This window comes from Chenopodium quinoa, unplaced genomic scaffold (genome assembly GCF_001683475.1).
Source record: "Chenopodium quinoa cultivar QQ74 unplaced genomic scaffold, ASM168347v1, whole genome shotgun sequence".
NCBI classification, from domain to species: Eukaryota; Viridiplantae; Streptophyta; class Magnoliopsida; order Caryophyllales; family Amaranthaceae; genus Chenopodium; species Chenopodium quinoa.
The window spans coordinates 2,960,700-2,977,438 of record NW_018744988.1 but is presented as its reverse complement, the minus strand read 5'-3'; the positions used below and the strand labels follow the sequence as shown (position 1 = coordinate 2,977,438).

The following is a 16,739-nucleotide window of genomic DNA, read 5'->3' as shown; positions in this document are numbered from 1 at the left end:
TTGAGCTTTATTACTTAAGCGGAATACTAACAATTATTGAGTGAGCTTTATTACTTAAGTAAAAATAAGTAATGTTATAGCAACCATAAGTTACTTTAAATTATGTTCATCATAGTTTAGCAAATATTGGTTGAAGAAAAAATTTAGCCAAGTTAAGCAACCATCTAAACATTAAGATGTTTTTATAAAAAAATGTGAGAACATAACCTACCAAAGCGAGCAACTATATCATCATTTTCTATCAATCAAACAACCGCCTTAGCATATTACCAAATCCAATCTAAATCAAGACATTATAAATACTTCCTCTTCTGCATAAAATTAATAACCAAACTAGTGGTGTAATCCGAGCTTTTTTGTGACAACTAAATCCGAACAAAGTGCATTTCTTGAAGAACCGAATACAAAGTTGGGTTGGGGTCCTTAGGGAACATGGCAGTGAACATAATTTTATTTAAAAAGGCCCACAACCAACAACATATAGAAGAAGTACATGGTGTGCACACAATCTGTACAATCAAGTTTGTTTTTGCGGGTCCAAACATGAAAGAGGAGGTATGGGCTTACATTAGAAGCAATCATAACTTAAAACTACAAGTATAAAGAAGGACTTCTTATCCACAAATGAATGAGGGATACCCTACAATTTAAGAGGTACCCCACAAAAATTGGGATAGTTGTCGTAGAGGAGCTGACCTTTTATTAATGGATTCAATTCAATGGTTTTGACAATTTGTCCCTGTTATCCAAGTGGCTTAATGGGGACCTCTTACCATACCTTTTCTTTCGTCGGCAGTGTTTGCTGGGTTGTTTTCGCCAACGGTTTTTGAACTGACCTTTCACCGTCTTATTATTAGACTACTTCCGCGTTTAAATAAATAAAACGTTTTGAATTTTTATACTCCGTAGACTTTAAAAGGGTTAATTCAGTTTTCTAACTTTCTTTCACACTAGTCCTTACTAAGTATATGACTCAAGAATTTACGAGTAATGCCACATAATGTTAGTGTTTGCTCATAAAAAATCCAAGGTTTGTCTTTGATTCGATCACCACAAACTGGCTTTAGCTTCGCTTAGCTCTTAGATCACCTACTTGTACAGGACAAATTGTCTGTATACTTTGCACAAGGTTTCATCTAAGAATCATTGTTTAACATAGACAAAGGTAACACGAAAAGTAGCCAAGTACAACTCGCTTTATACTAGAAAAAATGGATATAACCTTGTCAAATACATATTGTATTCACTTTTACATCAACAATATGAATCTAGGCAAATTTGTAGTTATGTCACTTATGTGACTTGATCAAATGCAAGGGGAATGGAATGGGACCTTTGCCTTCCCTACAGGTTCAGCAGAGGGCTGGGCTCGCCTAATGGTCTGTCCAAAGAAGCACCGTCCGCAAGTTTATGATGGGCTGTGACAGTGTGACGTTTATTGCCTGCTTCATTTTTGTTACTAAGCACAACCAGGACACATCTTGTGCCTTGAGATTAGTTTTGGGAGTGGCTGGCCTGGTACAACACGGCACGAGCAAAGCCAATTCCCAAGCATTGATCAGTGCTGAGAATGAAGCATACTCAATATGCTTGAGTAATGAGACTAGTCAACTTGAATAAACCACCAAAGGGCCAAACTATGTAATACAGAATATAAATACGGATATAACATAGACATTTAACGATTTACTAGTCGCGGTTAGCAAAAAAAAAAAAGTTAGTTTAAAGTATTTCAATGTAAAGTTACAAGAATCTGAGACAATCTGGGCTATACAAAGGTAAGATTTGGAACGAGTGAAATTTAAATTTCCATTTTTCTTTATACCTTCTCATTAAAAACAATGTAACAACTTACATACATACAATATTTCCGACCCCCTTCCCCGCAAGAGATCAAGAAAAAAATGATGGGGGAAAAGGAATACTACCATTAATCACTTATTCCCAACTCTTAACATTATAGGATGGAATACTTAATCTGTTCTATTCCTCCAAGATCGTCTCAGATATACACCAGATTTTCCATTATCCAAAGGGTTAGCCCGTCCTAATTTCTCGGCATCAGCCTCTCTACTACTAATATTTACTAGCTTTCTAACTTGCTGGCCACTACTACTAATACTACTACTACTGTTAGAATGCAAAAATGGAACTCCACCCACTAAACCTGAATCCTCAGCTCTAGAAGCCTCATGAGGCGCTTTTGCCCAAGAATGGTCCTCCAATGAAACTGAATGAGCATTGTCACCGGGAAGTGCAGAAGCATACCTCTCTGAATTGGAAAGGGGTGAATGCTTTGAGTATTGAGGAGAAGATGAGGAGGAAGAGGAAGAAGAGGTGTCTGAATCTGAAGAGTGCCTAAAAAAGGCATTGTAACCAAAAAGATACTCAGAGAAGTCATCGGCACTGATAGACTCCCTGTTGCTGTCGGTGCTACTTGAGACTTCATCAGAGTGACTAAACAGAGATGAATTATCACTGGAAGAGTCAAAATCAAGAATATTTCGCACTGGTGAGATGCTTGTTCCATCTTGATATATGTAACCAATATCAGGACTACGATTGGCATGCGCGGGTGGATCTCTCTGTCTTGAAGCCGAACTCTTCACATTGATCTGAGAAGCATCAGGAATTTTAATCTTACTTGGCAAATCACGAGAGACTATAGCACTTCTAATAGATCTTGGAGCACGTGGTGAGATTCTGCAAATCAGTATAAAATCTTAAGATCACGAAGAGTAAACCAGAGATATCACTGAAAAAGCATTGTAACTGGTATATAAACATAAGCAAACATTTCGCTTTACTAAAATCCAAATTTAACAAGGGCTAGAATAATACATAGTAGCATTTAATTTCATCCATAATAATAAAACACACCACATTTACCGCATTTGATATGTTGATTCATCATTGTGCAAAGGAATTAAGGATAACACAACAAAAATATGACTCAAGTACATCTATAGCTCCGTCAAATAAAATTAAAAAATCAAATGTAGTTGAAAAGATAAACAATGTCGAAAGAATAGCCACTTATGACCACCAAAAAGGAAGTTGTATGTAGCTGATTTTTTATTCAGTCTAATTCTAGTTTTGCCTCTCTCCATGACGAACCCATGAACCATGATACAAATGCATTCCATAATAAACTACATTTACCCCTGTGCTGCCCCCCGCCAACCCCTCCCCCCCCCCCCCCCCCACCACACACACAAAAAAAAATAAAAAATAAAAAATTTGGCATATAAATTAGAATGTTATATTTCTTAGTAGAACACTTAAATAGAACAGTAAAGTAGACATCAATCAAATTCAAATAATCAAGCAGCTGATTCAGCAAAATTCTATGCAGTCCAGCCACCTTCAACAATTTAAAGTAAGAGATCCCAAAGTAAATAGCTAAAATACATTACAAGAAGTAGACCAGTCCCCAACTTCCAAGTACCACAGTCCACAAATAACCAATGTTTCTAACAGCTGATATAATAAATAATACCTTGAGTAGAAGAGCATGTATGCTCCCTTGTTTAGCACTCTCTCAAGTTCCACAGCCTTTACCTGTTCAAGCAAGTTCAATGTCAATAAAAGCTTCAAGGTTTCAAAAGATATTCTTAAAAGATCATAACAGATGCCCCAATTAAAATAGCCTGTGAAGTCAACATACAATAAGCTAACACTAAATAATACCTTGGCAATAGTTTGTTAGTTTTCTGGATGTACTAAGCTAACAACAGAGAATTCTTATGGCTCATAACAAATCAAAGGTCCAATTTATATGTTATTACTGGTAGTTCAAGCAAACCAAAAGCTGAAGTGCATGGTCAAAGAAAAGAGAGAAATAATTCAAGACATTCATACTTTCCAGATCTCACTCCCCTCCAACAGACACAAGGCAACAATGTTTCAGTATAATACACTTGCATGATAATTATGCAACTTAAATAAAATTTAATGAACAATACCGTGCTATCATCGATCTTGTACCACTTGTTTTGTGCGTTTCGAACATAACATACATAGTGACCCGAAAAGGAAGAATTCATAATGTCCAAGTGAACGACGACCCCATAGAGTCTGTATATTGGCGATTTGTCACTTCCTCCCCTCATATATGGGGCTAGGTTTAAAATCTCCGGGAATCGAATAGTCTTATTGAGCTTGCCAAACTTCCCACACTGAATTTAAAAAGAAAAAATATAAGATATTTTGTAAAAAAAAACCAAAAAATGGAGTTTAAAAATTAGCCTTGTGAGAGAAAAACATAAAAATCCTCATTCTATAATTCCAAATTACCTGAAACCTCTTCAATGCAATGGTGAGGATATTAGGAGCCTCTAGTATATTTAATTTCTTCTTAGCTTTCTCATAAGATTTGCATCTGTCAAAAGAAAGGAACATAATCAAAAAGTTATTTTGCAATAAATCAGCAAAGAAAGAAGTTTTAATGTCTCATTAGTCAATTTTCCATTCTGGAATAACATGGAAATTACACCCAAATAACACAATACTCTATACTTTTTATCCCAAAAAAAAAAAAAAAGTTCACTCAGACATGTATAGAGTTTTGTCTAAGCAAAGATAATACTTTACAATAATAGCTCTATAACTGAGGAGAAAATATCATATGATGGATACATGGAATATAAAAACACTTGGCTTCCCAACCTATCATCCATAATTCAAATGTGTACAATGCCAATCAGGAAATTACCAAATGTTTATAGTCAAAGAGACCAAGGAAAGGCATATATAAAAAGCATGAAGCATCCATTCTATACTCTACAAACAGATTGCCAGATTCCATAGATATAAAGTGTACCAACATAAAGAAAAGAACCAACCTGCCACAGTGGTATTTATTTTCCCCATCAAGAGGCTCAGTTCCAGTAAATTGTCGCAAGGCATCTTCCAAAGTCTCTATATCTCCTCCAATCTCCACAGTAAGATCCATCATTCTATCCTGTTTCTCGGATTTTCCGCGACACCTTGTACATTTTATCTGCAGGGGTGGGGGCAGGTACAGAAAAAGGCAACAGCTTTAGAACGCAATTATCAACTGTGTCATTATTTGCTACAAAATTGTCTTGGAAAGTTATATCCTACCTTCGAACGAAGATAACCGCCAAAAGTAAGCCCCAAGAGAGTTGTTTCTTCATGTAACGAGCCAGCAGCATTCACACCAGCTTCTTGAAGGCATGTAGATTGCATCGTGTCAATAGCATACCTATCAATACCATTAATACGTCAGAAATTCAATAGCAAAGATTCATTGGAAAGGCAAGATAAACATATACATCTCAAAAACAACCAACCTTAAAAACTCATGTGCATCTTCTTCCCTCCCATTGGAAAGATGGCTTCCTATCTTCTGGATTTGGGATAGTATACTTATAGGAGAAAGTGGAGAACCTCCTTCCTTTGCCTTTAAGATCAACCTTTCAAACTCGCATGTGAAACACCAATGTTTCTTTGCACCTATCATGTAAAGAAAATCAGATCATAAAAAGAAATTAAGTTCAAAGAAAACAACACATACAATATAGATGGGAAGTATTGATGAAAATAATCCAACAAGTAAGCGTTGTGTCAGAAACTTACATGTTTTAGAATGGAGCCCTTGAAGAAGATAAGCAGTGAGTGGTGGGGTAAATGCCAAGCATTGAAGAATTACATTGGCATAACAGCTATACAGAGGGAAAAAATCACATCAAAACTATTATCAATTCCACATAAAGATTTTTTAAAAAATAAATACATAAAAAAACATAAAGCCAGCTATCATCGTTATCCTGAAGCAAGCAGCTCTTCTTACAAGTGATGCTGCGCAGAATATTGACAGCCCTTAACCCCCCTCACATAGACTTAAACTTATACCAGAAAATTACAACAAACAAGATCCTGAAACTATTATGCAGGCTCACAACCTATATCTTTCACCCTTCATTTCCTCTACTTCATTTGTCTACAACACCAAGTGCACCAGAATACATTTAGAAATAGTCATCTCTACTCATATTGTCTCCTTCCAAAGAATCCATAGTTCCATATCGGTCATTTATTGCATTCGTACATCTAGATACTGCACCACCAATCCAGATCTAGCAGCGCTAACAAGGTGCTACCATAACCAAATTCCTATGTACGAACCAAATTCCTATGCACCCAACTCCCATAAACATCACTCCGCCATCTAGAATCCATTTATAATACATCTACAGTTCGTTTCTTCTCTCACAAAGCAGTTTTAACCGTAGATTCCAGGAAGCATAGTCCATAAAGTGGAGTATGATAAACTCAAAACAGTTATCCAAGCACCACCGATTCATTATACACAATTCAGACTCTTCAAAGTTCACATGAACAGGAAGAGGAGTATACAGTATGCTTAGGGTTTAAATGAGGTGAAGCAAATGCCAGAGGTGCAAGGTGCAACTGACAACAACAGATTGCCAATAAGGCCATACATTAAGAAAATTAATACTAAATAGATTTGCAAAGATAAATCTATTTCATTTAGATATTTTAAATCCCAAACCTTCTCTGCCATAGGTTTTCATCATATAACATGCTAATAACCCCTACTTTGTCCCGCACAAAAGAGGTCTTGAAATCAGTCACTAACAACATATCTTATGCCTGTTTTTACCTAAATCTCCCTATAAACTGAACATTCACCTTGATTTTCTATCCCTTCTTACACTCTATCAAACTTTCTATAAATGATACACCAATGAGCATATGTGAAACTTCCTGCATCAATTTTTATGGCTACATAGTGTGACCAAAGAGTCAAGAGGGACATATTGATATCCAATGATCCAAAACCAACAAAATTTTCCACGATTTTTAATTGTTAATAATGACTACTCAGCTAAGTGCGATATCTAAATAATTGTCTCTCCACCACAAATTGTTAGTTGTTGGTTCAATAGAACTTAAAATGAACAACTACAGTTAATATTCTAAGTTTTAAACACTTCCTAATCTCTATAACAACTTATATAAGCAATAGTGAGTATTTTTCAGTCTTACATTTTTATCCTACATCTGTTCACCTAGTTCGCCAAACAATATTTAAGTGTTCTAAGCCTGTGTAGTGTCATGTTTGTAGTCTTGGGTACATCTGCACATAACCATGCAACACGAAGGAAAAGAAGAATGAAAATGATCATGTAATCACCTGTTCCCACAATTTATTAGGCCACACGGACGAAGCTCCACTTTGTTCCAATGATAAAGCTTAACGAATGACTCATATGGGAAAACAGCCTGCAAAATCAACAAGGTCATCCAATAAACATCACAAAATCACATTAGGCAAAAAAAAATGGCAAGACCTGCACACCAACCTTTTCAGTCTTTCTTTCAACATCATCACTTTGCTTCACCGTCTTTGGAGCTCTAAATTGTTCTACAACTTTAAGCACTGACGTTTTCAAGCCAGCAGAAGCACTTGGGGCAAGTCTGGCTACCTGAGAAGGCATGGCAACATTTGCAGCAGCTTTAACAGGCTTTATAACTGGGGCAATAGGCTCCTTCATTCCGGATGGAGGACCAATAATAGATTTTGGAGACAATCCAGCTTTCTTTGACATTGGTGATTGCAGAACCACCTTTGAGTTCCTGTCCAGATCATTTGCCTTCTCTGAAACACAGAATGGCAGGGCACTGCCTTTCAAATTTTCGGTTCCAACTTCTACAGACTTTACCAAATCTTTATCATTCTTCATTGTTTTAACCCTAGCGTCAGGTTCCTTAGAGCCTACGAATGTAGAGCTCAGATTTTTTGAGGGAACTCCGGAACCCTTTTCTGCCAAAGCAGGCTCAGCAACAAGCTTACCAGTGCTTGAAATTCCAGGATGGGTATCAGTTGATGTTTTTGGCCCTTTCGAGCATATATCTGATGAGAAATCACCTAATTCCCCAGAACTTGGTTTGGCATCAGTGCTTGGCATGTACTTAGTTCTGCAATAATCAAGAGAACCATCCCAGAAACCAGATGTCGCTACTGAAGGCTTAGCTAAGTTCTTGACAGAGCGATTAATGCTCAAACCTGAAGAACCACTTAATTTACCTGATGCTTCTTCCTTAGGTTCACCGGAAGCATACACATTACCATTGGATGACACTCTTGAATAAGATTCTTCCTCCAGTGTCTTAATTGGCTCCAACTTCCTCTCACTTGACACTGTCTCAAGGTTGTCAAGCGTGGAGCAAGATTCACATGAATCAGAATTAAGATCATGTATACTATCAGTATCTGAGATGGAATCACTAATGCACATGCCATCACTAGAAGAAGATACATGAAGCTGAGATACTTCTGAGGTGCCATGAAGCTCTACTTGAGACGCTAGTTCATCTCCTAGCGAAGAATGGTGAACTGCATTCTTGTCATCCTTCACAGACAAATCTGGTGGAAAATATGCAGGGGGGGTGAATCCAGGTTTCTCTTTTGCAGTTTGAACTTGTTCCTCATATTGTATTCCACCATTCACAGTAATTGGAACATCACCATCAGAATAAAGTTGATTATCGCCCACAAAACTAACTTCCTCATCACTGAACTCAGAATTGTTCACCGATGGACGACATTCATCCGTATGACCTAGTCTCCAGTGAACTATTTGACACTTGCCAGAGCTGAAATGATCAAACTGATAAGTGGATGCAGCAATGTAGGGTTTATTAAAGAACTTCAAGAATTTTCTTCTTTTTTCTTTGATTTTTCAAAATGAGAAGTTTCTACGTTAGATTTTTCAAAAATAAGAATTGTCTACTTTTTCTTTGATTTTTCAAAATGAATTGCAGCATCAACATACATACAGACATACCAAATTATCAGTAAATATATATATTTACAAGATACCAGCTTATACCAACGAGTGAACTAAATTAAGTAAAAAGCAACACTAATTAATTAGCCGCTTCAGCTCTTCCCAACCAAATCCCAGCCCATCATAGTCATGTCAAGCTAAGAATCCTAATATATAACATCAACCATATGCACATACCGCAAAATAGCCAAAATCTAATAGAATAATCATAACATGATTCACCACCTTTGTATTACTACGAGATAGGGTCAAATCAACTAATACGTTGCCTATTTGTTACCTAATTAGTTAGATTGGGCCAAAAAAGGCCAATTCGTTAACATAAGTCACCTTTATATGTTCATAATTTGCCGGGGAGTGGTGGGGGGGGGGGGGGGGAGGGTTGAGGGATCTGGGGCAAATTAGGTAACATTGTTCACCACTTAGAATAGGAAAAAGGAGGATTTGCAAAGTTCAATACCCAACCATGATAGTAGTAAATTTTCCAATGATGTCACCCAAGACCCAACACCCAAATCTCATCATATTAAAAAACCCAACAATTTCTCACGATAATATCTTGTTGTCCAACAGCTAATATTCCATCAATTCCTCAAACCACTAAAGTCTACTATTGCATTCATTGACTCTAGCACCAAAAATTGCTAAAACTTCATCAACACAATTCCACAAACAATAATCTCTATCACCCTTCAGCTTACCTTCTGTGAGAGCGACTAGTCAGACCTATAAGTTAAAACACCTTACAAAATAAAAAAGAAAAAAGATTTAGAGGAATAGAATTTAATCTAACAAATAAATGTCACCATCTCTAAAGCCAGAATACTGCGTCCTGGTAAAAACCTGCAGGCGGATGGGGGAAAATGGCTAATTTAGCAACATAATGACTATCTCCAACAGTCTGACTGCTCTGTGTCTACTAAAGATTCATCCAATTCATCTTCAACAGAGTTTTGGACAGACTATGAAAACAATTCGAGTTTTAAACTTCAATATGACTCTTTGCTAACAGATATCAGTCCAATGTCCAATTGATGCAAACTAACACAGAAATCTCAATACCTTCATATCCAAATGACCGAATCACTTACTTTTGACAAAAATTAAAAACTCCACAGTCAAATGAACCTTCCTTTTTCCCCTATAAACTTCAATATTACTCATTGTTAACCAGTAATCAGTCCACTAGCCAATTGATGTTAATAACACCCAAATCTCTAACATCCTTCAAATCCGAATCGCTTTCTCACATCGAAAATCCGGAGTCAGATACACTAAAATGCCCTCATTAACCCCCACCCCTCACCCCAATCCACTAATTCTCACCATTAGATTCAGTGAATCATCCAATTCAATCATCAATCGCTGTTCTGGACAAATTCCAACAAATTTCTTCAAATTAATCCATTTAGAAAGAAATTTCTTCAATTTTCAACCAATAAAGTCCAATATTCTCAAATTGACCCAAAATTCAAGCATCAAAATAAAAATCAAAAATACAGAAAATTCAACAAAATTGACCAAAAAAATAACAAAAATCAAACATACCAGTAATTGACTGACTTGCATCTAGCACATCGATTAGGTGTAGGAGTAAAACAAACAGCACAAAGCCGTTGAACCGGTATCGAAACCGAAGAACTAGTATAATTATAGCCAAAATTAGCCTCAATCTCAGCTCGAGCAGCCTCTTCAGATGCCAAAACAAGCAATCGATTGATCTCCTGCTGTCTAGCCACCGCAATCCGCCATTTTCGCCGGAGAACGAAGAAACCCACCGGAAAAACCCCAAAAATGAAGAAAACAGCAACGCGAAACCCTAGATCCCCGGGAAAGAGCATTTATGCACTAAAATTAATAAAATTAATGACATCACAATCACATAGCTTCGAAAAACCCTAAAAAATTTCCCCCAATTTCTTCCTCGATTCCCGAAATTCATAAACTACTTCACCACGAATTAATTGATATATTCAACACCATAATCTTCAACAATGGAGATGAAATTACAGGTATTTGAGAAGCTTGCATGCAGATTAAACGACTAAATGGAATGTCGTTTGGAGTGAAGAGAGAGAAAGTTAGAGAGAGAAAGTAGAGAGCGTGTGTTTATGTTGTTGTATGATTCTTTCTTCGTTTAGTTTGTTTTGGGTGTTTTTTTTTTTTTTTTTTTTTTGGCTGAATTTTTGAGATCGGAAATTTAGGGCTTTTTTTTCTTTTTCTTTCTTTTTCTAGTACCAAGTCTTAGTAGTAATTTTATTTTTTATTTAAATTTTTTTGCTTTTTTGAAATTGTAGGAGGTAAGGAATTTTTGGTTTAGGAGAAGAGGTATTGGGAAAATGTGACCTCATCAAATATTCGAACCGGTTTTATTTTATCATTTGGAGGCTTGGAGAAGGGTTTATTTTGTCTTGCTATTGGCCATGTTATGTAATCCAATCATAGAGGAAACTTCATCTTTTGTTATACTATATAAATATAATTCCGATACCGTGTATATGGTAGAGAGAGCTACAAAGGTTAGGAGAGGGTTTGATGCAGATGAGATTTGAATTGAGATATTGGTACGGAGTACTAATTGTAAAATAGTTTCTCCAATGATGGTACTTAGTGTGGCGTCTTTGAAGGAAATTTCAATGTGTCAACTGATAAACAGTTTATTTGGCGTGTGTTTATACGATATACGTACAATTTAAGATTTGAGTGTGTTGAAAACACGTATTGGTGGAGAAGATTTAGATAATGGGAATTTTTAAGTCTAGATTGAAAGGCGCTCATGAGCTCGTATTTTGATTCCTAATTAATTTTTAGATATCGTTTTGAATTTTTTCTTCTTTTTTTTAATTACCATGCAAAATTAATTTAGAATCTAGTCATCAATCGTGTGTATTAGAGCTAGGCATGCAATTGAAAATCTGTCGAAATAAAAAGTAAGGATGACATATCTTCTGCCTTTTATTACTTTTAAATTTTAATATTCCATTTAATTGTCTTTATTTCTATCACACGTTTAATTTAAAACAAAGTATTTGTATTTTTCATGATAGATTTATCGAAATAATTTTAAGTCCTTTTAAATACCATATCATCCATTCCCTCAAAAAAAAAAAAATACCATATCATCCAAATCACTAATACGAAAAAAATTAAGAGGCCATGCAAACGCCAGCTGACATTAGTTATACGAGCACTATGCAACTCACATTTTTGTGACAATCTATTAACATTTTTGCATTGTTATAATAAAAACTTTTGTTTGGCAAACACCTTATTCTGTGAGAGTATAATTTTAGACATTATGTATACAATTCTAAATATATAACTATGATGCTTATGCATAAGATCAAAGCATCTATATATACCCTAGCTATATGAAAGTGTTACATTGAATGAAGTCTATAATTCCCAATTATCAATATCCACATAAAAACAATTAGTCCTTGTTAATAATTTTTAAATTACTGTCTACTTCATATGTAGCTTAGCTAATCAAGGCATTCAATCCAACAATAGGCTTGAACCTTTTGCATATTGACTATGTAGTACAAGATGTCCATAAATCTTATACAAGGGGCAAAGACTATTAACTCTTCATCACAAAGCCAACCTAGTACTCTTTTTTTTTTTTTTTTTTTTTTTTTTGTTATTAGATAATTGACATACAAGACACAAGATTAGTATATTGCACCTAATAAAGACTAAATTTCAATGTCTAGCTAGTTGATTGCTACTTCGTTTCCTAACGATTGCCCCAAATTTTCTCCTCCACTTTTTTTGAACGAACCTAAAAAATATGTTGCTTCTTTATAGTTTTGCATATATGTATCTTATCATTAAATAATCAATCATAACCTTATAAATTTATGACAAAATCGTGTGTTAATCAATGTTACAAATGCTTCAATTTTGTAACTTCTATTAAAAAAAACAGATGCTTAATAATTTCTAAACTTTCCTTTTAAAATGCAACCCTAATCTTACGACTACATATATATATCGTTTTACGCTTAATAGTTGGAACTGTGCATATGCTAAAAAAAAATATGTAGGGGTTGTTCCAATTTACTGAAAACAACTGAATTGATTGGGGCTAAACTGAATTAGATTAGTAAAAAAAAGAACTAAACTGAACTAATTAGAGCTGAACTGAACTAATTGAAGCTGATTTGAAATTAAGCTGAACAGAACAGATCCATAGAACGGGGCACATGTACATGTAAAGGGAAAATCTAAAAGAAAATAGGGACAATCTTTAAGAAATAGACAAGTATTTCTTATTTGCTCCTATAATCCAAATACCAATTTAAACAATTTCCGGGTTGAACCGGACTGAAAACCCCGGTTCATTAATTTCTTAAAACAGTAAATTTCTTGCACGCGGTTTGACTGATTTTTACAGCATGTATGAAAAATGTACTTTGTTGTATGGTAGTTGTGAGAATAACTGACTTTAGAGTTGCAAATTGCAAAAAGAGATAAGAGATTGTGATTAATGAACGGTCAAGATTTTATATAATTTTGGAAACAATTAAATTAAAAGAAAGATGAAGAGTCATTCTCATACTCCTACTTATACTATGATGATCCATGTGAAAATAATCCCAAAATGAGGTAATTGTCACCTTTCAGAAAGAAATTTAGACCATTAAATTTTCATGTTATAAACAGTAATATGATACGGATATTAATGTAAGGTAAGGTTGAGTATTGGTAAATTAATTTGGTGGCATATATCTAGATAACTTTAGTTTAGTCAAATTCAACATCATCTACCGTTGTATATGTGTAGGATTGTATGATATCTAACGATTAGGTATGTAAAAAGAGTAGGCAGTAAAAGTGTGATTATTGATGGTATATGTGAAAAGCTAATTGATCAGGTGCAATTTAGGAGCAATAACAAGTCTTAAGGCCTGTTTTCTTACGTTGAAATTCAGTTCAGTTCCTAATTTCCTTCTCTTATAAAATATTCAATTCAGTTCAGCTGAGTTCAGTCAATGAGAACAGACCCTTAGCTTGTTTTAGATGTCTCACTATGAGAAAAGGAGATTAGCGACCAATGCTTGGGGTTGATTTGCATGTCAATGAGCAGAATTCAAACTTCTAATCATAGTTGAATATTTCAATACTGAACTTAAAATTATTTTTTAAATTTATTTTATTGGGTTTTGAATTTTTAACTTGATTGAAAGTGAGTTTAACTGTTAGAACATATAAGGTTTGGCGTGGTGATCGAGCTCATCGACTATTATGACTCATCAAACTCAATTATATTTATCAAAACAAGCTTTAACAACTGAACGACTAGAGGTTTTAAATTTGAGGCAAACTTGAGTTTAACTTCAAATGCGTTACAATTATGAGTACATGAAATTGAGTAATCCCGTGTTATATTTCGCTCCGTGGTTCAGTTCAATTCGATTTGTGGTTGGACTAATATATGCCTTACAAGTTATAATTTTTTTTTTCCTTACAAGTTATTTTTTAATTTTTTATTTTGATGTTGTCTATGAAAGGTTTCCCAAATATATTTAAAGTTAATTCAAAATGAAATACTATATGTGTAAAATCGAAGCTAACTTTTTTCAAGCATACGACCACTAAAAAAGATTGTTACACATAGAATATTCTTATTGATTACTAGAGGTCGGGAGTCTTGGAACAAATTTGAATGGAGTATTTTGTGTACAACGGTAGTACTACTATTTCATTGGTTGACGATAATGTTTTAAGATTTGTGACAATTAAATGTCACAATTTAATTTCAAGCTTAAATCTCTTTTTCATGCCCATTGTTAACATCATGTTGACTTCTGCACCTCTAATGAGGAAAATAAGGTAACAACTTCATTGCAATGCAGACTCCTAAACTCGTGCATTTACTATGACTTTGAAAAATAAAAAGATGATGTGTTTTTTTAATACTCCTCTATACCTAAGAATAGATAATTTTGCAAATATAGCTAGCCAACATTAATTTCAATTAAAATTATAATTGCCACTCATACTCAAATGTTTCGGTTTTGATATATGTAACCCTAAATGGATATGAGTTCATTGGGAGGCACGAAGTAAGGTAAAGTAAAGGGTAAAATATAGAGGGCATTGGTTAATGCTTAATGGAAGACATGTGTACGTACTGTGGATAATATAGTAGGAGTAATATTAGACTAAGGATTTCACATTTGGTTTAGTAGTTGACAATGTTTAAGTTTGCTAAGGATATTTTTTTCAAATTTAAGGGTACCGTTCTGTTTTTTTTTTTCTTTTTTTTTTTTTTTTTTTGAAAAGGTAAGGAAATCTCCCTACTCTTAAGTAAATTAAATGTAGTGAGTAAGGCTCGAACTTGTGACCTCGGCAAAGTCAAAACTCCACTAACTAACTCCATCAAGCAATCTTGGTTAAACCTTAAGGGTACATATATACAGATATACTCATCATGTATTGATTGGTACGGTGTTAATTAGTTATTTCTATTTAGCGAGCGCCTCTTAATCTTTCTACTTACTATATGCATGTATTATTTTCATATATAAATAGTATGTACGATGACAACGATGTATATTAATTATTAAATGAAAAGTATATAATTTAAGTTTGAAAATTAAAGGAGTTTTTTTTTTCTTTACTTGTATCAAAATCTAATTTATAATACACTATTTTGATACTTTAAAGTATTATTAAAAACGTCTTAAAAAAAAAAGGTATTATTAAAATAATAGAATGCAGTCATTAGATAAATATATGACTAGCTATAATATGTTCATGCAACCCTTAATTATGGCCTGCATATAATTAGCATCAAATAGAAAATGCATAAGGAAATCACACATAAATTGATATTTTTTATATATGTATTTGTACTCCTTGCGTCTTGGTCTGGCGAATATAATGGTGCAAACGTATTCATATATGCATAATGCTCATTGTGCATACGTACAATCGTTGAACATCAAATCTAGCTTTAAAGAAAATGAAGACTAAAATCAATGAATGAAAAAGCTATAAGTAAGAAGATGTTATGTTTATTGAAGTTAGTCTTCATATTATTCGAAGTTAGACTTAATTAATATTCAACGTATGCACAGTAAATATTGTGCATACACATCCACCATCTAAGTATTGTTGAAGTACAAATTAGATTATACAGAACTGGCTAAAAGTGTAAATAGGTAGAAAAGTTGTCTTACGAATATGTTAATAAGTTGTTTCTTATAACCGAACATCTTAAATACTCCATCATACCTAATAGGCGCGACTATTGTACTTGAAATTCTCGAATACGCCATTGCCTTAAGGTTTGGTGGTGCAAATTTAGGTAATTGTTAGGATTTGAAAAAACAAAATGACAATATCGTGGTATGCCGTATGCATCCGTTTATAGTTTCGAAAGGTTATAATTGAGAACAAAGAAGAAGGAAAAAAAAAGCATTATTAGAAGAAATAGTGGAGTAGCTGTTATGTTAGATGTAGATTGATAGACATTTGAGACCTATGACAACCATAATTAATTGGAGGAAAACTTAGTCCTAGTCATGTGCCTATTATTTTAGTGAGTTGATGACTAGATTTACATCTAAAATGGTTGAGAATTTTTGCATCAATGAATTTGGGTTAGGAGCAAGGTGGTGCGTGGTAGTGGTGGTGGAATTGAATTTGGCATAGTAGCTTCCTCTACTAATGGACCATTTTTCACAATTGAAATGAAAAGGCTAGAATATATTGATCACATTCACTTTGATCCAAAATTAAATTGATTTACATATATAACTAGTTATATACTCTTTCTTTCTTTCTTCTTCTTTTTTTTTTTTTAAAAAAAAAAAAAATTATTAATGTCAAGGGAGTATATATATCCAAATCAACAATGTATGTGATGTCAAATTTTATTTTATTTGT

General features: G+C 34.2%; 1 protein-coding gene across 1 annotated transcript; it reads right to left on the bottom strand.

The window, feature by feature from the left end:
- Positions 1–1,699: 1,699 nt before the first annotated feature.
- Positions 1,700–10,681, bottom strand: LOC110706693 (ubiquitin carboxyl-terminal hydrolase 16-like). The gene is made up of 11 exons (XM_021884647.1): positions 10,389–10,681; positions 7,353–8,646; positions 7,184–7,272; positions 5,602–5,687; positions 5,316–5,478; positions 5,107–5,227; positions 4,845–5,002; positions 4,297–4,381; positions 3,966–4,178; positions 3,500–3,561; positions 1,700–2,703 (listed from the first exon to the last, which is right to left on the bottom strand). The coding sequence occupies exons 1-11, from the start codon at positions 10,679–10,681 to the stop codon at positions 1,974–1,976; spliced, it is 3,294 nt and encodes a 1,097-aa protein (XP_021740339.1). The 3' UTR covers positions 1,700–1,973.
- Between the last annotated feature and the right edge of the window lie 6,058 nt (positions 10,682–16,739).

What these genes read in the sequence shown, in the direction of transcription:
- LOC110706693 (XM_021884647.1), bottom strand. Translation starts at nt 10,681, where the DNA reads ATGCTCTTTCCCGGGGATCTAGGGTTTCGCGTTGCTGTTTTCTTCATT. An exon ending in CTAATAAATTGTGGGAACAG is followed by an intron (nt 5,688 to 7,183) that starts GTGATTACATGA and finishes CCCTCTGTATAG; the next exon opens with CTGTTATGCCAATGTAATTC. An exon ending in ACAAGATCGATGATAGCACG is followed by an intron (nt 3,562 to 3,965) that starts GTATTGTTCATT and finishes TTGCTTGAACAG; the next exon opens with GTAAAGGCTGTGGAACTTGA.